The 24055-nt window shown below is 41.6% G+C and overlaps 1 protein-coding gene across 2 annotated transcripts in view; it reads right to left on the minus strand.

Moving 5' to 3' along the window:
• The window catches only part of NCAM2 (neural cell adhesion molecule 2), a 186958-nt gene extending 172695 nt beyond the window's left edge, over nt 1-14263 (minus strand). For both annotated transcript variants that reach the window (XM_035116298.2, XM_035116299.2), the window contains exon 1: nt 13987-14263. In XM_035116298.2, the coding sequence (XP_034972189.1) occupies nt 13987-14038 (52 nt within the window). In that variant the 5' untranslated portion in view covers nt 14039-14263. The remainder of the gene's footprint in view (nt 1-13986) is intronic.
• Between the last annotated feature and the right edge of the window lie 9792 nt (nt 14264-24055).

Consider the following 24055-nt stretch of genomic DNA (forward strand, 5'->3'; position numbering starts at 1 on the left):
ATGCATCACATGCGGTTTGCCCCGCCCCTCGGTGTCCCACCCCTGGTGATGCATGTGTGACATCCATACGGACTGTGCATGCGTGGCAGCAGTCCATACAGATGCAAGTGACAGCCCATGCAGACGCCATGCGGACACGGCGCGAGCGGTGCCTACACTGACTGCATGCACGCCCTCCGTGCATGCAGTGGTTTCCTCCACCACTGTACCAATGGAAAAGTATTTCATGGAGCACTGCCCAAGGGCCACATTCCCTTGGTAGTATCCATCGGGGGGGGGGGAGAGAATGGGACACATGCCAATTGTGGGAATGGTCAGAGGCAATGGATGTGACTCTTAGCTTTGTACTGTAGGCTACATTATACAAGTCATGTGAAAATATGAAGTTCTACAAAGTAACACTCATGCTCAACTCTCCATGCAGAAAAGCAAGAGGCATTATCACAGAAGAGCACATTCCTGATGAAGAAAAGCACTCAGTAAGGTTGTGGAGAGGGCATGGCCTGGGAAGTGTAGGCGGTTATAGGTTAGTGCTGTAATAGACAAACATAGTTGCCCATATTTTGTTGCTGCTGCTGTATAAATAAAAGATATACAAGCAAGAATGATATAAAAAGATTAAAGTCACTTCTAAGCAAACTACACCTACAGCACATTAGGACTTAAGAAATTTCTGCAGTACAAATCCAACTTGAAGGTTTCCTGAAAACAACATATTTCAGATCCATACATTTACAATACAATTCGCATTCTCTGTGAAGCTTGGGGTCAACTGCATTGCCTTGAACTCCCCTTACATTTCTTTCTTTCACATGCCACTGATTTTCATATCAAAGATTTACGCGTTAAGCTTCAAACTTTTTTATGCAGCATCAGCTTCTAATTCTATTAGTAATAGACATACAGTAGCTGCATGAATCAACATGTTTGCATAGTAGTATGTAGCACAGATGTTCCAGTGCTATGACCAGTGGGTCTCGAAAGAGTAATTAACTCTTAGAATTCTTACTTGCGTCACTCTAGACAACACTGACTTTAAATAAAGACCAAGTGATACTTACCCACATGTTTAGTAATAGGTAGGCATATATTATATTAATGCTTATTATATTAATGTAAAGGCATGGTTCAAGCAACACTGGAACACGATGATGTGTGATGAAAATATTTAAAAAATGTGCATATATGCCAAAAAGCAGGAGTAAAAAAAACTAAATCTACAATTAAATCCAATCATATCAAATAATATATTTGATATATTCAGAAAGATTCCATTTTTATAGCAGTAACATAGGATAGAGCTAGATATGTTAAGATTGGACTGTACCGACACGTCTTAAAATAAATATTCCTGTAAAAGTACCGGTCTTTTTTTAAAAGGAAAAACATTACATCATAACCCTGTAAGTACACAGAATTTATGAGCAAAAATAGCTACAGAAATCAAATGCAAATCTATGGGAAGACCCATCCAAGCGCTTAGCAGTTGTTGGAATCAGAGCCCAGAACTGCCATAAATGGCACAAAGCCATTTAATATCCAATCACCCAGCCCCAATGCTTCAATGACTAGCAACATGATTTGAATATTGAACATTCTGAAATAGTTTGAAGTTGTAATATAAAACCGGAAACTAAGCCACCAAACTCACATGATATGTATAAGTTCCCTGTTATCTAAAATGCTATATCCTTGGAATCAATACATTCAGATTGTGAATCACAGATTGTGAATAACAGTTATTTCCATAAATAAGAACAGCACACCTGTTTTTAGTACTTACAGACCTGTTCTGGTCTTATCTCACATATACAGAGATTAGGACCACTATTATTATAATTTAATATAAACAGCAATAACTAGAAGCCAAAGAGTTTAATGTTTCGTTCAAATCAAAATGAGGCATTCAGCTGCAGAAGCAGTGGTCCTGTCAGGGCAGGACTTTGGGGAAGAGGTTCAGAATGCAGAGAGTCTCTAAACACTGCAAAATAGTAAAGTAATACCCACTTCTTATTGGACATTCAGGAGAACAAAAGGCTAAGGGTGTAAATCCTACACAAATCTGGAATGAAGCCCCTAAGGTAGTTTGATGGCACCTTGTACATCTCCATCTGGCAACTCCTGCAGCCAAGCTGTTGCCAAATACATTGCTCTGTTTTCCTTTGGATCACATCAGTGAGGTCAAGAGGAGGTCTTGTTATCTGAGCAGCCCACAACTTCCATACACATTCCCCAGGCTTACATCCCAGAGTGATTACTTCCCTGATGCCAACTCAGCAAAAAAGCACAGGAGGCAGCAGTTATGAGTTTCTGGTCTCTGCAGCCACAGCAGGCACTGTGATACCCTGGTGGTTTGACTTCAGCTCTGGAAGTGCACTCTTGAGGCAGACAGATGCCACAATAGAAAAGTAACACACATTGCCATTTAAAGAGAGGGTCCCATAGGATGAGTGAAACCACAGTCTAAAATTATGTAACTACCACTGCCCACCAACATTAGCTACTGCTTCTTGTCTCAGGTTGCTTCCTAAGGGTTGTCTGGTCACAATATATTAGTGACAGTAGAAGCTCTTTTAGACTCCTGATCAGGGTGGGGAACCTGTGCCCCCCCCCGGCTGTTGCTGGACGCCAACTCTCATCAACCCCTGTCAGCATGGCCAATGATCAGGGGTGATGGGAGTTGTAATCAAACAATATCTGCAGAGATGCTGCTAACCACTCACTGCTATTCACGTGATCTCTTGTTTTGATTAAGTTCCTTTTGTTGGTTTCTGTTTCATTCAACTACATGCCTGCTCCAGTGCTTGATGTTGCCTTGGTTTCTGTTTTTAACCCACAACCTACTTTGCCCCACTTTGTTTGGTCCCTATGGCTTGAATCCTGAGATGAGGAAATATGGCTCCCCTGACAAAATACTGGTAATGTAAATTTTGTGAAGTGCTAGAATTCTGTTAGGCGTCCATACTTCCCCCTGCTTCACTTCAGCATTCCCCAAGAAAAAAAAAAAGATTTTAATCTATAGAGCAGATATGAGCAGGAAGGTGCTAGGTTGATGAACGTAATTCCCAAGTACCTTATTGTCAAAAAATTATATATCCAGTAATTAAATGTAATGTGACCATGCTAGAGCTCCAGTGAGATTTCCTAGCAGAGAGCATAATATATTTGAAGCAGCTACTGCTTGCCATCGATTTTAAATTTGGTACACAAATGGTAACATAAGAATGATGCTCTTGTTCATTATTAAAGCCCAAATTCTATGCAGCTGCACTCAGGAACAGGCATGAGGATCCTAGTGTAGCTGCAAAGGCACAACTTGTTTCTTCATGTTAGAACAAGGGCCTGGTGTCAGCACCAGAGCCCTGCACAGCACACAGCTTAGTATCAGCATTAGTGCCATGCTAAAACGTCTCTTGAATTTCCCCCCTCCCAATCAATCTCCATCAATTAAAAAGAAAAGAATCTGCATAATAAAATTATCAAAATGGAGTTCTCACAGGTGAGGTGCAGAGTTTTGTTGTGCTTATTTTCCAAGTGGCCACAGGGTTTTGTGAGCATCCTGAAAACCCTATAACCTCTTCAGCTGAACTCTTCTAAAAGCATAGGAAGTTGGGGGTGGGGTGCTTCCGGTGCATACAACAGCTGTTCATTTTTAAGTGGTCAGATTTAAAAAAGAAGAAAAACCTGCAATATTTCCCCTTAAAAATAATGTCAACAACTGAACCAGTCTCATGTGCTTTGTACCATCTCCTGGCTTTCTATTCTTCAATTAAAGCTCCTTTCCATGGACCTGATCCAGAACAGGAATCACAAGCAGAGAATCAGTAGAGGGCTGGAGAAATATTTACAGTAATGGAAAGTAAAATGCACACACATTACCCATGGCCATCTCAGAACAATAAAGCAAGCTTTAAGATCTGAAAGCACCTCGAGAATGAGGGAGAAAAAGTGAAAACCTTTGAGAAACTGGAGGACAGATTTCAGCATAACTTGAATCAGCATGCAAAGGACCTCCTCCGGGTTCCTGTTTTGCACCCACAAAAAGGTATGAAGCATAGTATCAAGCTGTGTGAGTGGCAATTGTCATTATTTGGGGTAAACAGGATTTAATTGCAAAAGTGAACAGAGCTATCCCATTTCCCTAGGACTATGGCTATAATTATGTTACAGAATGGCATGTCTCTACGTGCATCATCTGTTCAAGAAAAACAACCACAAGATCAAGTTGTAGGGTACAGTGGGACTGAGAAACAAAGATGATCTCTGACATATGTACAGCCCAAGTCATATTTGCCTTTACTGATAATGATCAATCAGTGCCCTGAAGTGTGTTTTGCAAGGTTGTTTTTAAAAGTTTATCTTGCTACAGAGGTTGCACGCCACCCCCATTCTCTGCCGAACAGTAGCATGAATCCAGGAGTTCCAAGAGCTCGTCTGGGATGTGTTTCCACTGGCAATACAGAGGAAACTAGTATCCTTAATAAACATGACTTATTGTACACATACTGTATTTACACCTGGGTCTACTTTGGAGACAGTTCAGAGCATTACATCTCATGAAGGGCTTGTTTCCCACAGCAGTGCAGCATTGAAATCCAAGGCAGCCTGAACACCATCTCTGTGCCTCTGTCCCAGCCTGCCAAGATGGTTCTGGCCTTCACAGCAGCTCATTCAGTCCTCTCCCTTCTTTCCTAACCTCTGAATTTCAAAAGGACACTACATACCCCTATTACCCAGGCAACCTCCCCATCTCAACTCTGCTATTGTCTTCAGCTAACTAACACACAGCTGGTGGGGAAGACAGCATCTGCATAGTCAATTGTTCTTTAATGGCCAGTACTTAGTTTTCCTTCTCTTCTAAATGGTGTCACTATCAGTGATCTCCTGAGCAGGAAAACAGGTTCAGCCTGTATTGTTTATTGGCCTGGCATCTTCCCATCATTACTCCAAATATTATCTAAATTCTACCATGTATTATTTTCTAACATTCACTAACTCTATTGCACCCCTAAACTCTGTTACCTCATATCTGTAACAATATATTCATTTATGTTGGGAACCTGGTCCATACCTCATATCACATGGGGATGGGAATTCAGACATGTTTTGTATTTAAAACAAGAGGCTATAGATATGTGCATCTGTCTTTATTTTTACAAATGTAAAAACAGCCAACAGTGTAAGTTTTAAAAATAAAAGCATTTTTTCCATTGCAAAATTGATTACTTTTCCTTGCTACAGAATCATTAATTGAATGGGAGAATGTTTGCATAAAGATAGCTACCAGTTGTGCATAATTATTTATAAGAAATATTTGTTTTTACTACGGTAGTTGTGCAAACTTGTTTAAATCTATTTCCCTTGAGATAAGATACATATTACTCTGATTGAATTGAATACATATTACTCGTCAAAGAGATTTGTCTTCAGACATCAGCAATGAAGAGGTACGTATAAGGAATTAGAGCTGGAGGAACATTGAGAGAAAGGGACACTATGTGGTACAGTCTGGATGTAGCAAGACTAAATACACTGTTAGCATTTCACAGAAGTTGATTCCATGCTCTTGAATAAAGGAGTAAAAGTTTTTCAAACACTTGCATGATCAACAATGGAGAAGACATAATGAGGATTGTGACAAATGGCTCTATATACTATTTAGAACAAAGAAGCCAACACAAGGGCGTACCCACCACGGGGCAAGTTAGGGCAGCTGCCCTACTCTAGAAGCAGGGCTGGTGGGCAGAGGCGGAGCACAGCCCGGCGGAGCGCGAGTTCGCCATTCCCGCCGCGCTGCACCCTCCCTCCAGCTCCCCGACGCGCCCTCAGGCAAGGCCAAGCGCGGCGGGGAACCAGGGAGCGTGGCGCGGTGGGCGGGAACGCTGAACTCGCGCTCCGCTGGGCTGGGCTCCGCCTCCGCCCACCAGCCCTGCTTCTAGGGAGGGGCACAGCCCGGCGGAGCGCGAGTTCGCTGTTCCTGCCCACTTTGTGGCCCCTCCCCTTCCGTGCCGTGGCCCCTCCCCTTGCCCCCCCTAGTTTTGATCCTGGGTACGCCCATGAGCCAACATATAAGTATCATGTCCCAAGCAGTTACAGTTACATAGCCCAAGTTCAATAAAGGAACAACAAAACACATGCCTACACAGTTCATTGTCATAATAAATGTTGCATGTTGAATAATATGTCATAATAAATGTTGAATGTTGAATAGAAACTTTCCCTTGCAATATCAGGACAGAATGCAGTAACACAGTCTCCAGAGCCTATCAATGGTTTTTGCATTTTCATGGCCTCTTTAACAAATTTGGTAGTCCTGCATGACATAAAGTAATTGTCTGGCCAATAAAAATGTGTAACATTAGAGCTCCTTAGATCTGAATACAGACAACATTTCCTTATAAAGTGTACCACATCCCTTTTCTTGAGAACCAGGTGGAAAGTATCTATTCTCACCAAGTTGAACCCCATAACATTCCTTTACCTCCATCAACTGCAAAGGAATTCAGGCTACATTTAGTCAACCACCACCTCAGCTCATGTGAACAAATAAGGATAGATATGGGGTACTTTCTTGGAAGAATATTATTATTATTATATAGCTTATTGGAATGGCATTCTATTACAAGTGCCCTTGTAGTGTGAATTTCAACATCATATAGCTGTTCTTATATGTTATATAATCCTGAGTTGTCAGCCAGGATAACCAGTGTTTGGGGAAAAGGGTTTTTCCTCATCTGATAATTAACAAAAAACCTCCAGGGGCAGTGGAGTTCAATGTACTTACAAAACTATGGTGACAATAATGAAGACAGTTTTCAGAATCCTACCACTTGTAATGGGAGACTTGTTCAGTTACATTCTAGATGCAGAGAGCTCTGATGACATCTCCCATCCTGATACAGCAACCATGATAGATTAGAGCAGGCATCCCCAAACTGCGGCCCTCCAGATGTTTTGGCCTACAACTCCCATGATCCTTAGCTAACAGGACCAGTGGTCGGGGAAGATGGGAATTGTAGTCCAAAACATCTGGAGGGCCGAAGTTTGGGGATGCCTGGATTAAAGTAAAACCTAAAATGCATGAAGCCTTGAAGTACAAAAACTTTGAAAATGCTTGAGCACACCTTAGAATCACAGAATAAAGTATTGGGATAGTGATAACAGAATAAAGTATTGGGATAGTGATAGCATTTAAAAACAAACACTACATTTAAAAAGCAAAAAAAAAAAAACTGCTTCCTCCAGTATCAGGGGTCCCCAGACTTACCGGCGTTTGGGCCGGTTCCCACCATGACGATCGCGCGGCGGGCCGGAAGACGGGGGAGCGCGTGCCTGTGCGGGCCGGCGGGCGGGGGAGTGCTTCCAAGGTGGAAAAAGGGCCGAAAAGCCATTGTGCGCATGCGTATGGGCCTCCCCCGACCCGGAAGTGCACCAGAAATGACCTCTTCCGGGTCGGGAGAGGCCCATACGCATGCGCAAAAAGGATTTTCGACGCTTTTTTCCCAACCCGGAAGAGCGCTGCCGCGCTGTGCGCCGTAAGAGCGGGCGGCGGCGGGCGGCGGGGGTCGTCGCGGGCCGGATTGGCAGGCCAATTGGGCCGCATCCGGCCCCCGGGCCGTAGTTTGGGGACCCTGCTCCAGTTCATCACATATATCACTCTCCAATGTACTGTGGGATGCTGTCAAAAGTGCAGGTGTAATTGTTAAATTCAGGGACATTTTGAAGGCCTTATCAGTTGCTGCTATATTATTATTATCATTATTATCATTATTAACCAGTTATTAGTTTTGATCCAAAGTCATGCTTTAGAGTAGACCCGTTAAAATCATAGGACTTATTATTTCAACGGGTCTACTCTAAGCACAACAAAGTCTGGATTTAACCACTTATTTGACACTTTTTTGAGAGGACAAATATATTATTTGAATGAGTTACACATGTCAGAAATGATTCACAGCTGTGGGTATCAAGTGGGTAATCTTAACACTGCTTAGCTGAGGTCATATTAAAGTGCTTTTCTTTTTTTATAATTTATTTATAGGATGGAAAGAATAAATTTGTTTGTATGTGATGTGATCTAACAAAACTCCCCCCAACCATTAATGTAAAGGACCTGGTTACTAGAGCACATGATACATTACACATATAATTCAGAATTTACAGCCCTCATGTTCAGGCCCAGAGACTATGCCACAAACATCTGAATTCCAAATAAGATTTACTTCCAAACAAAGAAGATATTTGAAAGCAATTATTAAACTTCCAGAAATACACTTTTGCTGAAGTCATCCTATTCAGACAAATGCTCCCATTGATTTCATTGTGTGTGTGTGTCACAGAAAGGAAGAGATAAATAGATAAAATGAGAAGAACAGTTATTTAAAGCTATTGAGCAAATACCACTAAATTTAGACTCCGAATCTGATTTGCTAAAAAGCATGAAAAGTTGAAATCTTAAAAACCCGGCCACAGTGTATTTTCTTGTAAATCTGTAGATAAATTAAATTCTACTGCCATTTAAAAGCTTACAAATTCAATACCTAGTTTATGTCGAAAGCATATTGCATTTGGTTGTCGTCACATTAGTGTATCTAAAATAGCTGATACATTCAGGACAACACAAGAGGTCGATAGGCCTAAATTTGGATCTTTCAAATCTCCCTTTTTCACTGCAATATCTAAATCCTTGCAATTTGATGTGGCAGCAGTGGTTAATAGATCAAGGCAGTGTGTTAATGGAAGTGAGTGTGTTTGCAAAATGGTAGTAAAAATATTCCTGTTCCCAAATCTGCCATGTACATATATCTAAGGATTCAGATGTAACAACTGAGCTGGCCTACTTTAGAGAGAGGGAAATACTACTAGGTAGAGTATTTCACACAAGAAATTCTGATCAATCAGAGAGACAGAGGCATTTGGCCAAGTGTGCACTATATTGTAAATGTAGCCAACAACAGCTCTCACACAAATGCTTTCTACATGCAAGTACATATACAAGAAAATGGAGTGCTGCATCAAGTGTACCATCTGTGAGATTTATCTAAAGCTGAACACTGACCAAGGTATGCTACTGATTCTTTTTGGTTCTTATTTATTACTGAGGATTTGTGTTGAGACCAACTCAGGGAACATGATACGTAATGAATAAAAGTAATAAATAAATGAAAATAAAATAAAATAAAATAAAATATGGCTTTAAAACTAAGAGAGGCCTATGAACTCCACACAGATTCCCATCAGAAGAATCCCAAACAGAATTAATACACTACTATCTCTTTTCATAGAATCATAGAGTTGGAAGAGACTACAAGGGCCATCCAGTCCAACCCCCTGCCAAGCAGGAAACACCATCAAAGCATTCCTGACATATGCCTGTCAAGCCTCTGCTTAAAGACCTCCAAAGAAGGAGACTCCACCACACTCCTTGGTAGCAAATTCCACTGTCGAACAGCTCTTACTGTCAGGAAGTTCTTCCTAATGTTTAGGTGGAATCTTCTTTCTTGTAGTTTGAATCCATTGCTCCGTGTCCGCTTCTCTGGAGCAGCAGAAAACAACATTTCACCCTCCTCTATATGACATCCTTTTATATATTTGAACATGGCTATCATATCACCCCTTAACCTTCTCTTCTCCAGGCTAAACATACCCAGCTCCCTAAGCCGTTCCTCATAAGGCATTGTTTCCAGGCCTTTGACCATTTTGGTTGCCCTCCTCTGGACACGTTCCAGCTTGTCAGTATCCTTCTTGAACTGTGGTGCCCAGAACTGGACACAGTACTCCAGGTGAGGTCTGACCAGATTTGTCTTACAAATAATCCTTTTAAGTAGATGTATATGGATTAAAGCCAATTGAATCCCATTCAACAACCAGCATGATATTGTTTGTTAGTAAAGAAAGTCCTTTCTGACATTTTTTTGGGGGGGAGCAAAATGGTTAAATTTTTAAAATGCAACTTTATCCAACCAATTTCAAAGCTTTTCTCTCACAAAGTAAACAAACTTTCCTCGGTTTTCTTTTGTTTTAAGGTCATGATGTTCTTGTTTTCAGCCAACAGAGCACTCTTGGCACATTAACATCCTCTATAATTACCTTTCCGCATCAGCCCAATTCTCTTTTCAGGAAGGATTGTATGAGATCACTCGCCTGTGCTATGCTGTTTGTTTTGAAGAATATAGTGAGGAAGAATAAAAGCCCTGACATGTCATCAGAATGTAACTCTGTGTTTTGCCAATCAGTTGCTCATCAGGGCAAAAGTAGCAGGAATAGCTACCCTTGTTTGAGTGCCAGGGCGCTTTAGGTAACTGTGAATGTTAGCAACATTGCTCTTTCCATGCAAGACTTTTTTGTAGTTCAATCAAAGAAGAGGGAAAATCAAAGTGATTTTCTGCAGTTGTCTAATATTACCTTAATATTACAAGCTGACACTTGTCCAGTCCCATTTTAAGAAGTGATAGTGAACTTCCAACAGACAAGTGTTGTGTTTCAGAAGGGGAGATGAGAGCGTCAGGTAAGAGCCATATTATTTATTCATATGTACATTTACATCCAGGCCTTCGTCAAAATCTTTCTCAGATCATATTGAGCACAACAGAAAGATCAGAATGTACTGTACTTTACTTGTTTCAATTCACCATTGCACAGAAACAATGTCCTCATCCATCATAAAGCTAAGCAGTGTTTGAGATCCCAAATAAGCATTAATATTAACGCTATGAAATCTTAACCTGGCATCCCATCATCCTCCATAAATCAGAACTCCGTATAGTAACAAAATGGGCTTAATCTATTTGCTGCGAATTGACTTTTTACACATATTGTATAGAGACAACTTCAATGTTGCAAGCCAACATTTTTGCATCTTTTAGTTAAATGTGGGCCTACAAGGATTTAAATTATCTAGACACTTTTCAGATATTACTTTTTAAAAAAGACAACATACTCTTCAAAATGTGTTTTTGGAGTGCATATCGCAGCAACATTATAATACACTTAAATGTGTTGATTTGCACCTTCTTATTTAATTATGACATTGGTCAGCACTCAGGCTTGGGAATTTTTCACTTCTGCTATTCTGGGCAAACAGTTGCTTCAGCTCAAACATATCACGACTGCTTAAAAATAATGCATTATCCCTTCACCAACCTAACAACACAATGCTTTCCAAAAAAACTAGCTTCAACTATGCTTCATAAAATCCACATCAACTATATTACCAACATAAAACCTGAACCTTGGGGGGTCTGTATATCTAAAACAAATGACCCCAGTGATTACCGTCTATTTTATTTGTGCCTCCCATATGCTCTCCCACTTCTTTCAGTTACTGAGCGATAACATGCATTCTAAGATTCTAGATGAGTACACAGTTAAGAAGGTATTAGGATTCCCAAATAATTCTGACATTTTAACCAACAGAATTGTTCCAAATTGCTCCCTCCCATTTTTTTCCCCAAGGTCCCCCACACAACAAGATATATGTGCTTCTTGTTAATGAACAAAGTTTCTTTTCTTAATTCACGCCTTTTGTTTAGGCAATTTTATTCAGCCTTTTATTTAGTTCCATCTACAACAATTTTAGCAATCCGTATATGGGTTTCAGTGAGATGGATTACTCTGACAAAGATGCACATACACATACAAACGTAAGAGGGATGTGGTGGATGAAAATAACATGTTGCATTAGTACCCTTAAAAAACCATGAAACATGGTTTGTAATTGACTATGAAACCCAATGGTTCTGGACAAGCCACTATTTCACTGAACTACTGTATGGATGACCAACTATAAAGCACATTGCATGCTGAAAAGACCTTCAGAAATGATTAAAATACAATATCTCTTCAATGCAAATTTTATCAAAAGCAATCTGACCCAAAGAACTGATCTTGAAGGTATATGGTCTAGTTCTACTGATGAATCAATAAGGTCTGGCCTTGGATGTGGTATTCTTCAGAGTTATAGCAGATTGCGAGTTTGATCAATAAATATGTTGTTTGCAGTTATGTCATTTTTAGGACATGGAATCTTCCCAGCTGAAGAACAATATGAATTTGCAAATTTGCACCCATCTATTTCTTGAACCTTAGCAATACCATGGTCCACAAACTACCCTGCTAAGCAGATGTGAATGCTAAGGCTACTGTCTTCCATTGCCTCTTCTTTTAGCTCTAACTGTTGTTCTGTTGAATATCCACAGGGCAGTACTAAATTACTAAATACAATTGATCCGAAGTCTACCCAGAGATAGCAAAAAAGAAAAAAAAGAAAACAGCATTTTCACTTAAGATAATAGCATCCAGTGACTTACATTCCTAAGGCCATAAGATACAAAATAATTATGTGAGATAAAGTCCTCAGTATCCCTTATTATCATTGGTTTGAAAATGTGCAACAGTTTGCTCTTAGGCATTTTATAAACCTGCATTGTTGATGTTGCTTTTAAAAAAAGATGCTGCAGGTCTTAATTCTAAACGTGTGTGATGGAAGGGAAGCAGGGCAGGAATATGGCTTGTGCAGCTAATTTGCATATCACTGCCTGTGCTCAGCTGGGGGAGGGGAGAGATGAGAACAGAGAATTGAAGAAGTCACATCCAAAATGTCAAGCTGTGCTTGAAGAATGATAGAAGACAGACTCACTCTCTTTCTGCCTGTGTAAAAGCCTTGCTTTGACATAGAGTGAAATTAACAAACTTAGCCATTTCAGTAGAACTCTATCACCCCCTGCTGGACAGAATAATTCAGTAAAAAGAGCAACCTAGAAAATGCAAGTCCAGAAGCAATCCCAGTTGGTGAAATTCCACCCCCCCCCTCTTTTCTTAGATATGCTTTATAAATAAAGTGCATGGCATGCATCTGTCCAGATTTTCCCCAGCACACACACACACACACACACAAATATATATATATGAACTTCCATGTAGCAAGTTGCCATAATGCCTATAAATCCTTTCCCAGGGAGGGCAAAACAAGCTCCTCCAGCAATTTAACTGACTCTTTAAGTCATGCCAAAAACTTGTCTAAACAGTTTGAAACGCTGCAATTAATTTGCACAAAGAGGTTCTGTTAGTGCGCCCCATTCATACAGTGCAATGTTCCTTCTGCCTGTCCAAAAGTAGTGGAATCCTGAAGTAACCTAGGAGTAAGAAGCACACAACAGGCACAGACGAACCTCTGTTTCAAGCGAAGCACTGCTAAAATGTACGTTTAAACACACAAACATATATCCGAAAACCAAAAGCGCCGAGGTGCAGCTTCTGCCTTTGCCTACTTATTGCAATGCAACTGCCATTCAGTTCTAAGGATGTATACATGCCATGCCACCACCTTGTATCAGAACGGCTGCGTGCATACCTACAGATACACAGATGTGCCATACACAACACAGCACCCGGTGTCTGCTGATGGCGAATTTAATCCAAGAAAGCTCTCCTTACAGAACCACAAGGAGACAATTTTTTTCCAATTTTTTTTCCTTGTGGGGCGGGGGACGACGACACCTCCAGATTTCCTCACTGGCAAGGACTCCCAACCCCTTTCAAATTCATCCAAATTGGGTAAATCCAGTTTAATTAGTATGTGAAGAAAGGTTTTACATTCAATCCCATTCCTTTTACGTACTGCAGTACCAGGAGAGGGGAGGGGAGGGGGGAAATCAAAATCAGCTGTGAAGAAACAAGGACAATCATTGTTCCGAACGATCAGAGAAAGATTAGCCCCCAAGAAAACTGCAGTTAGCATACTCGTTCTCCCTCGTATATCACAGATGTATATATCAACGGGGAGATCTTCCTCGATTTAAGAAGGTGACCAATGCAAAAGGCAAAATGATATTTCAAGTGTCAGGCGGCGGCTGCTAGTGGCGATATGAGTGTGAGGGGGGGGCATTATTTTAATTGCATTATAAGCATCAGGAAGAGATGGAGGGAGATTGAGAGGCTCATGGAACAAGGAAAGGAAGGGAAGCGAGCGGGGAATCGTTCTCCTACCTTGCCCGCTACTGAGGAACAATCCGAGCAGGTAAAGAGTCAGGCGGTTCATTTTCAGGAGCTCCCGTTGGTGGACAGTTCCCAAGTTAAAAGGCGCCGAGCGGAGGCGAAGCCAGCAGTCTCACTCCTACTTTGCCGCCGCCTCTGCTGCTACTGCGTCGCTTTCCTCGCGCTCAAGTCTCCTCACCCCTTCAGTCAAAGGCGCGCGCCCGCCGCGCGCCCGCTCGCACATAGACGCGCGCAGCAAGAGCAAACTCCAGCCCCGAAGCCTCCTCACGAGCGCCGTTCGCCGAGTGACTGCAAGCGCCTCTTTGCTCCTCGCTATATCAAGGAGGCGGCGGCCGTAGCAGCAGAGGAGGAGCCGTTACACACACACACACACACACACACACACACACACACACACACACACACGAAGGAAGGAGTGGGAAGTATCCCTCCGCCGGCACACATGCACGGCTTGATTTAAAACACGCGCACACACACACACACACACACACACACACCTAAACGGGAGCCGGTCCAGCTCGACGAGCGGTGAAGAGCGAGGAAGGGGAGAGGGGGATTCTTCCGCGCCTCCTTGGCGCTCAGGAGCTGCTTCTTACAGCATTCCGCGCCTTTCCCGCCCTGACGGAATGCCGCCGAAGGGGAAACGGCTCTGCTTGCTGGCTCCGAGCAGGTTGTCGAGGAGAAAAGGAAAGGGAGCTCGGCTCTCGGGCTGCCCCCGGAGCTGTGGGGAGGCGCGAAAGGGCAAAAGGCATGTGGCGAGGCCAGGCAGAACAGGAAAGAGAGCTGGGGGAAAAAAAGTTTGCAGGAGCTGAAAGGCGACGGATATGCAGATTTGGAGGGGCTGCGTGGGCTCACATGCCTGTGCAGTGCGACAGGTTGCACCGAGGTGCGGGGAAGGAGGGAGACGAGTCGTGAAGGAAAGGCTGCTGGTGGTCAGAAAGGTTTCTACAGTGAAAAAATCTATCTGCCGGAGTGGGTGCTGCAAGCGGGGTGAGCTGCGGTGGGTGAGGCTCCAGAACAACGCTGGGAGTGGCTGTCTGTAAAGACATGACTGTATCTGCGAGGGGAGGCGGTTTTCTTTCTTTCTTTTTTCTTTCTTTTTTTTAATGAGGAGGAAAACAAAATGGCTGTAAGGAGAAAAGAGAAAACAAATCGGGCATCTGGAAGGCCACCTGAGACCAACGTGGGGATGAACGGCTTGAGGCTATGCCATCCAAACGGGAATGCCCAAAGTTGAGGTGAAATTTCCGTGGGGAATATATAGGACATAACGGGAGAGCAGGTGAAAGGGCAGAGAGAGATGACCCATCACACAGTGGACGATGAGAATTTAAAAGGCTCTGAAATAATATGCATGGTTGAAAAGGCAAGGAATGGCTAAGTGGGGGTTGACACACCAGAAACAAAGATTCTCTCTCCAAACCAGCAAGTCTGCATGGAGAAGGAGCTATGCAACCCCTGCAGGTGCAGATTGGCATCTGGATTGTTACTTATTGCATTTATACCCCTGTCATTTCTCCAACACACTCAAGGCAGCATACCTAGTTCTCTCCCCAAATGCATCTTCACAAGAAGCCTGCAAAGTACATGCTAGATTAAGAGATAATGAATGCTCCAAATCTCTTCCCTGAACTTCATGCTGAGTTGGGATTGAACCTGAATATTTACAGTCACCAACACTGTAATAATGATGCACACCTGGCTTCCAGTGTTCACCTGCATTGTGCTTCTTAGGGCAACCCAATGTAGCGGTTTGACCCATTTAAAGTGGATGAATATGTCCATACCCTTATGAGGCCATTGATTGGGTGCAGCGCTCCATATCTTTGGGCCAGTGCTAGTTTATATCTAAAATTAAAAATCAGGAACATGAAGTTTGTAATCAATCTCACAAAAAACTATCTGAAAAGGTTCAAAAATTTGTGTAAGGCAAGTACTTGCTTCTCTATTCATATTAGCTAGAAAGCTGTCATTTGGGATGCACACTGGGTTTGAACCAGGAACTGTCATTCTTAAAGTAGACTCATTGAAATCCGTGGTTATTAAGTCAATCATTGGCCTACTCTGGCTATTTTCACACATCTGAATTGCTAGAAATTTCTGAGAACAGCATTATTATGAACTACATTAAAAGAGGGGGTATGAAATGCACCTCTCCACTGTAGTTATTAAGATTGAATTTGGTATCTATGGAGTTCTTTTTATACTAGGGAAATCTGAAAATCATACATCAAATTGTCAGATCTCATGAAATACGCCGTCAAATTCCAGCATGGAACAGTGAAACATAACAAAGGCTGTGTTGGGCTATTGGACTTCCAGTGCCACTTTGGAACATAGAAATGTGCCTTATACTGAGTCAGACTCATTGGTCCATCTACATCAATACTGCTTACACTGACTGTCAGTGGCAGCAGCTCTTTGGGGTTTCAGACAGGTGTCTCTCCCAGCCCTAAAGGGGGTTGAAGCTGGGGTTCTCTGCATACGAAACATGTCTCCTGTTACTCAAACAAGACTCTCCCACAGTTAAATCAAGTAATCTTTAATTCAAGTAAAAGTGATTTGAATTAACTTTTCAAAGATTTTCAGTAGCAGCTCAACACATATAACTATGCTTTCAAAATGCAGTCTGAATTTACTAGCATATTGGGGCGGGGGAGATTGAGTGCTCATCCGTCTACACACTTGTCAGCATGCCATCTGTATTCTCTAAGAACAAAAAAAAATCATGTTTATATGATGACAGTTAAGGCTTGAAGGAAGGAAGATTAAAATAATAATATATCCAAGAAAATATAATAACTTTTGTGCTAGGCATTGCTCTCAATTTCCAGCTTGGACCTGTTATTTCCTAGGTACCAGGCAGAATGGAAAGAAACATGTGGATTTACAATTATATCAAACGGAGAGGAAGACACAATGCCAGTCTCATGAAGGCAAATGGAATAGCAAGAGCACTAGGATGGGAGTTTAATTACATGGGGAGCCTATGGGGACAAGGGGATGAAAAGAATGAGGAGAAGGAGAAAGGGGGGGGGAATTATGTAGGAATTATTAAAGGAAGTACTCATTAAAAGAAGGTTTATGATAAAGGGGCAAATATAGAGATAGTGATGCAGTGATTATGCAGACCTGGCAGAAGATAAGTAAAATCTTCTGAGTGTTGTTATTATAAGAAGGCTTTAGAGACTGTGGCATGGACTATTTGCTACATAACCAAACAATGGCTTAGTATGGTGGCAGCAGGACCAAGGAAGGAACAAAGGAGCTACAATTTTCTCTATATGTAAAAATGTACATTACTTGTCCATGGTTAGTTATGCGTCGGTGAAACCACGGGATAACTACTTCAAGGCTCAAGATAGCATAACAAGGAGAGCCATGATGTTATTTCATATGATACAAAATATTATTTTTGTCTTTTATAAAAACTGTAAAGCTTTATCATTGAAACCATATTTCACCTGGATCTACAAAAACATACGTATATCCTCATAGGCCAAGGTGATGTGAAATTCTCATATTCCAAATTCACTTTGTTTGAGCGTTCCGTTGCATGTAATTAAAACTGTGTGAACCAGGAGAGGAGGACTGTGGTCTTTCCCCCCCCCCCATCTCCCCCACCATATGCCACTTGCTTAGATAGCTTAATAAGAAGTGAGTAGACAGAAACCTGTAGGATAGTTCCATCAGTAGTTGTTAGCCATGGTAACTAATAGAACATCCACTACTTCCTTAATGCCAAGCTTGTGGACTTCCCAGAAGTATTTGGTTGGCCATGGTGGGAAACATGTTGCTGAGCTAACTGATGTCTTCTGCCTAGCATACTGTAGCTCAGTGGCCAGCGTACAATGTATGTTCAGAACAACTTCATTGTATCTTCAGTTACAGGAAACAAGTACTGTACATGCAAGAAGTCTGCCTGAGACTCTGAGAAATTGTTGTTATTCACAGTACTGGATACATATGCTAACTTGCAATAACACAGTGTACCTCTGCTTTGTCATTTTACATTCGTCCCATGGTCTTCTGCCCACCCTTCTGTTGTTCTGTATAGTTCCTGAAAGCTATGCTCCACTGAGACAGGCAAACTTCTCAGTGACCCCCAGGGCAAGTGGCCAGCATTTCACATTTATTGTTGTAAGACACTGTGCTTTTTATACAGGCCTACTGACACCTATTATTTGGTTTTGTCCCCATAGGTTATAGCTGTGTTGGCATTGTATTCCAGATTTTACAGTGAGCATTTCTTTGTCATTTACAGCCCCTGAGTTGGAAATATGTTCAGAGTGCTTGTGTTCCCTGTTTTCTTGAACTGGTGCTTGGTATTCACTTTGTTGGTTGCTACCAGTCCTCAGGAGAGCTCACATCCACCATTTAGATCTAAACTGCAGGTTTCTGGCCAGATTCTTTTCTAGCTGGACAGTAAAGTATTAGGTGAATAAGTGATTATTTGAATGCAATTTCAGGGCTTAACTCCCCTCCCCCCCTCAATGTCACCTTCTTCCCATACTATTGTGTTTATTCACTTGCCAGTCTTTTCATGTTAAAATATTTAAATAATATTAGGAAAGTGGATATTTGGGAGCCTTCCATATGTTTTGAAAGTGTCACAAATTCTCACACCTATTCATTTACTCGTCTATAAAATTGCTGGTTTGGGCTTCTTTATTAATGCAAATAAAAAAACCTATTCCTTTTATATGAATGTTCCTTTTATATGATGGTTTGCGTGATGTGCAATCAATTCAATGCTATGAAGGACCTTTTCTCAGAAAAAAACAGCACCTAAAAATACATGTATATATATTTATAACCAGTGAAGCAAATGAAGTTTGCACTCTCTTTTCACATTATAATATAGCAAGAAAGTTTTACTCGGAAGCTATATTGCATTGCTATTTGCCAGTAATGAGACTGTTATCCACCTAGTCCAGAGAACCCCATGCAAAGGCAGGCAGTTTCCATTTATATGACCTGAGCACACATACTGATAGGACCAAAGCATCATATGGCTTTAAGTCATTTTAAAAATACTGGACATAGAGTGGGAACAACTTCTAAGGTACATTGAAGATCTGATGTTCCATCCTCTACCACCTTTTTGGCTCCAACGCCTATTCAGGCAGGCCTCTTTTATCATTATTGTGGGCGGATGCTTGGCTAGAGCTCCTTGGTTCACAGCAACCTTTTCTCTCTTTGAGATCCACCTCTCCATGACTACCTTGAGGGAGGGAGGTGATGTCTACTAATCAAACTCTTCTGCTTTTCTCCACTCTCTTTATATACTTACATAATTTCAGACTTCATAGCTCACTTTTCATTGCTCTGCAGCACAACTTTAAAGCTAGAATCCAGTCCATGGCTATTGTACCTCAATCCACCTCATCCCCTTTCCCCTCCTTTCAGCATGCCTGCAGTCTTCCCTCTAACGGGGTGCACACATCACAATATTTTACAGCAGTAGTTGATATGGCCTGTAGAATACTTTTATATGGGTTTTTTTAAGCCTTTATTAATAATTTTTCTATGATATAATAACAACAAAATAGAAAATCATATAACTAATAAGTTGCCCTCTCCCAGATTTATTGGTGATTTATTTAGAATTTATTTGTATTTTGGCAATAATTCCTATAGACTTAGGGCCGTTTCAATGGTTGATGCTTCTGCTGTGTGCTGTTCAACAGAGTTATCGGTCACACCTACAAGATCAGAATCAGTAGCTGCAATTGATGTCTCTATTCATCAGCGAGGAGCTGAAAATGTAGCAACCCCCAACATTGTCCATGCTGCCAATTGTGTACACATGTTGTCTGCAGTCCCTTGGGAATATTGTGGGTAAGCAGGGCGTTTACTACTATTGCAGTGTGCTCATTATATGGCACTATAAATTGATTGGGCCCTGGAAATTCTGTCTCTCCCGTGAATGATATCAGTGGCCAGATGCAGACAAACTTTCTGAGGAAAACTGAGATGATTTTGTTAGGAACAAGATGCTGAAAGTATATCCTGAGGCCTTTGTGAAGGCAAGACAAAAGGCTGTCTTTAGGAGAAAGAAGCGAAATTCTTCAGTGGATTCTGGTCCACTGAAGGTACATTAAAGTGGACAGGTTTGTGTAGGAAAAATGACATGTATTGCTCCTCTAATTGCTTAAATGTTTTTGGGAATAAGGATAAACTCAAGGATATGGTAAAGTGTTTCTCCCAATGAAGACTGAAGGCCTTGATTGAAAGCCCAATAGAGTCAATAGCCCATTTCCTTTTATTTCAGGAGACATCCTGCACTGTGAATAGCTTGTATAAGTACCATTCTTTCTGTGCTCAGCGCTGTAGTGCCGGGTAGAAAGTATGGCATGCCTACAGGTTTTATAGCCATTATATGTGCTGTGCACTGACAGTATAAGGCAGGCATAGGCAAACTCGGCCCTCCAGAAGTTTTGGGACTGCAACTCCCATCACCCCTAGCTAACAAGACCAGTGGTCAGGGATGATGGGAGTTGTAGTCCCAAAATATCTGGAGGGCCAAGTTTGCCTATGCCTGGTATAAGGCATCCATTTCAGGTACAAAGAAATCTGGTGCAGGTTCTTGGGAGTACTGTGTTGGAAATCATCAAAATATAGGAAATTCCAGATGAATCTTGTGAGTGTCCAATCACACAATGACAACTTCTGACAGTCATCAAAATGAAATCGTCAGTCTCTACCAGCACATTTCTCTAACAAGTTGGGGGAAATGCATTTATTTTGGAGTAGTCCTAAAACTAAGATAATATGCCTAAAATAGCCAAATCTTGAACAAGCCCTGTTTTGGGCCTATGATGACAGAATGAAAATGACAATAACGAAAAAGGCGAGGGGTGATGGCCAATACCGCACCAGTGGAAATGACAGGACTTTCTCCTTCATCTTCTCCCACCACATCCTCTGATCCTCTGAGGCAGATTTTGGGAGCTTGTGGGTGGCGGCAGAGGGCAGGGGGGGAGAGAGAAAGGGAAGGGGATTCTCAGGTGTATTTACTGATATGTGGATGGCCTTCCTGGTGAGGTGCATCAGTGTCCATCATTACTGACTTTCATATTGTATATGTATATGTATATGTATACACATACACACCAGGAATAACAACCTTTAAATTAGTAACTGTGAGATATACAATTGCTTTAATAGTGGATGAGGACACAGACTTGGCATGTATAACTGAGACTTGGGCAGATGGAACCGATGGCTCTACATTGGCCCAGCTGTGCACACCTGGATACATGGTGCAGCATATTCCAATCAGAAGGGTAGGAGAGTTGCAGTTTCCTTCATCAGGAGACCAATCCACATGGTGTCTGGGTTTGATGACTTGTTTGTGGTTTTGAGACAGAAAGACAGAACAAGGATGTTGCTGGTATACCATCCACCCCACTCTCTGCAACCTCCCTGACCAAGCTGGCGGAAGTTGTCTTAGATGTGGCATTAGAGAACTCTCACACAGTGGTGCTGGTGGACTTCAGTATCCATGCTGAGGCTGTCTCAAAGGGGGCTGTCTCAGTAAATCAGTGATCCAACACATGTAGTTGGGCATCCCTTGGCCTGATCTTTGTCTCACAACAGTTTAGCACTATTTCATTGATTGGTGGGTTCACTGTGAGTACATTATCGCAGATGGACCGTTTCCTGGTGAGATTTGGGCTAAACGTTGCTTCTCCACTCTGCAAGGGTGTGGGACCCATGTAGTTCAGATGTAAAAGCAATCTTTGGGAAGGAATCAGAGCACATGGAGGGGTAGGGTATAGATGGAATGAGAGCAGGTAGCATATGAACCTTGTTTCTGCGAGGTCAAACCAAGACTTAACCTTACATCTGAACCTAACCAGAGACTTACCACTTTCATTTTAGATAATAAATTCATGTTAACAGTTGACTCTATAGTTTTAAATGTTCATGAAATAGTTCCCAGGTCAGTTTGGTAACTACAGGGGCCTTTTAAGTATTCAGTACTTGAATCTTTGTAATAATGACTAAAAGACTCATGACAGGGCCTGGCTCATGTCCTTGGAAAGCCTAGATTTTTTTTTTAAAAAAAACAAGCTTCCTGCCTGATGCCACAGAAAATTAGGAGTTATTTTCATACAACAAGCAAACACAACTAAGCTGTCATCTTCAAACATTTTGAATGAATGTTGATGAGCCAAATTGAGTAATCATTGAAAATGCAATGCTTTCTCACAATTAAAAATACAATTGAGTAAGCACCAACATTGATTAGAACAGTGAGCAAGACCATTATAATGATGTGTCATGGTGTAGCAAAGATGAAAAATATCAACAAAAGACTGGTGTTAGCATGGCCTTTTCTGTTTTAAAAGGATCTCAGAGTACATATTTTAAAGATTTAAATCTTTTCCATTTACTTTAAATCTGGAAGGGGCATTCTTGGAAAATTCATTTCCCTATAATATACTGTACAGAAAGTTTCTTGAAATAGCTTTCTTCCAGTATAACTTATATTGTTAGGGAGTTAACTAGGAAAGATTTGCTTTTGAAATTGAAGTTTGTGAAGATTATTTGTCCACAGCTATCAATACCAACAACCAGTTACTGGTATAGCAAAGGGTGAAATTTTCCTAGAATTTAATATTCTGTCCAGTGTAGCTCAAACAACATCTAAATTGTGTTAATCATTATAATTGAGGCTAGTAGCAATAACAACAATAATAATTTCCATATTCATTAGATAGCGTGGTGTAGCTTCCAGGCTTCTATTGGTGATGGTGATGATAACAGTCTAAATTCTAATCAGAATACAATCATAAGTGTACTCCAAACCCTCAAGGCCGCCTTCTCACTAGGATATATACTGCAAAACTCTCTCTCTCTCTCTCTCTCTCTCTCTCTCTCTCTCTCTCTCTCTCTCGTGTGTGTGTTTAGAAAACTATCAGGGAAGTTATTATCTAATTAGAATAAGACCCAGTAAGTGGATTAATAAAACAACTCCGGACAGGAGCACTCTAAATTAGTGTGAGAGGAATCAGCCTCAGGGGAGATATGGCAGTGTGATGAACAATGTGACTGTTTTGCACTTCCATTGTCAACTAGCTTTCTAAAGCAGAATCATCAGTATAGTTCCAGTGTGGTGTAGTGGTTAAGAGCGGCAGACTCGTAATCTGGGGAGCCGGGTTCGCGTCTCCACTCCTCCACATGCAGCTGCTGGGTGACCTTGGGCTAGTCACACTTCTCTGAAGTCTCTCAGCCCCACCCAACTCACAGGGTGTCTGTTGTGGGGGAGGAGGGGAAAGGAGATTGTTAGCCGCTTTGAGACTCCTTCGGGTAGTGATAAAGCGGGATATCAAATCCAAACTCTTCTTCTTCTTCCATAGGCACAGATTCTCCGTGCAGCTAATAGTGTTATTCAGATACAAGTTTCTTAACATTTTTATTCTTTTCTTGTTTAATGATACACCTTTTAATTTAGGAACAAAAAAATGACCAACATTACAATGAAGTTCAAAGAAGTTCAGAAAAGCATGTCTACTGATTAGCAATCATTAGGTAAACTCCAAATATTGTTGCTTTCATCCATGCTGCACTTAAAAACACAAAAACAGTTTTGTATATGTAAATGTGACTAACTTATGTTTCATTTATTTCAGTGGAATTAGCATGATTTAGGCTACAATCCTAGCCCTAGTTAGCTCAGAGTATACCCCAGTGATTCAAAATAACTTTTTTCTGAGTATACAGTCGTACCTCGGGTTACGACCACCTCGGTTTGCGAACAGTTCGGGTTACGAACTGCGCAACCCCGGAAGTGTTTTCGCCCCGCGCGCATGCGCAGAAGCGGCGCGCGCGATCGCGCGATCTGCGCATGCGCAAAGCGCGAAAATTGCGCTTTGCGCATGCGCAAAATGGTGGCGCCCATTGCGTTCGGTTTACGAACTATTCGGCTTACGAACTGCGTTCCGGAACGGATCGCGTTCGTAACCCGAGGTATTACTGTACTGTACATGGCTAGTGTGCATTCAACTCAAAGTTACCAGCTGAAAGAAAAGGACACTTTCAGGATCCTTTA

This window comes from Zootoca vivipara, chromosome 4 (assembly GCF_963506605.1).
Source record: "Zootoca vivipara chromosome 4, rZooViv1.1, whole genome shotgun sequence".
NCBI classification, from domain to species: domain Eukaryota; kingdom Metazoa; phylum Chordata; class Lepidosauria; order Squamata; family Lacertidae; genus Zootoca; species Zootoca vivipara.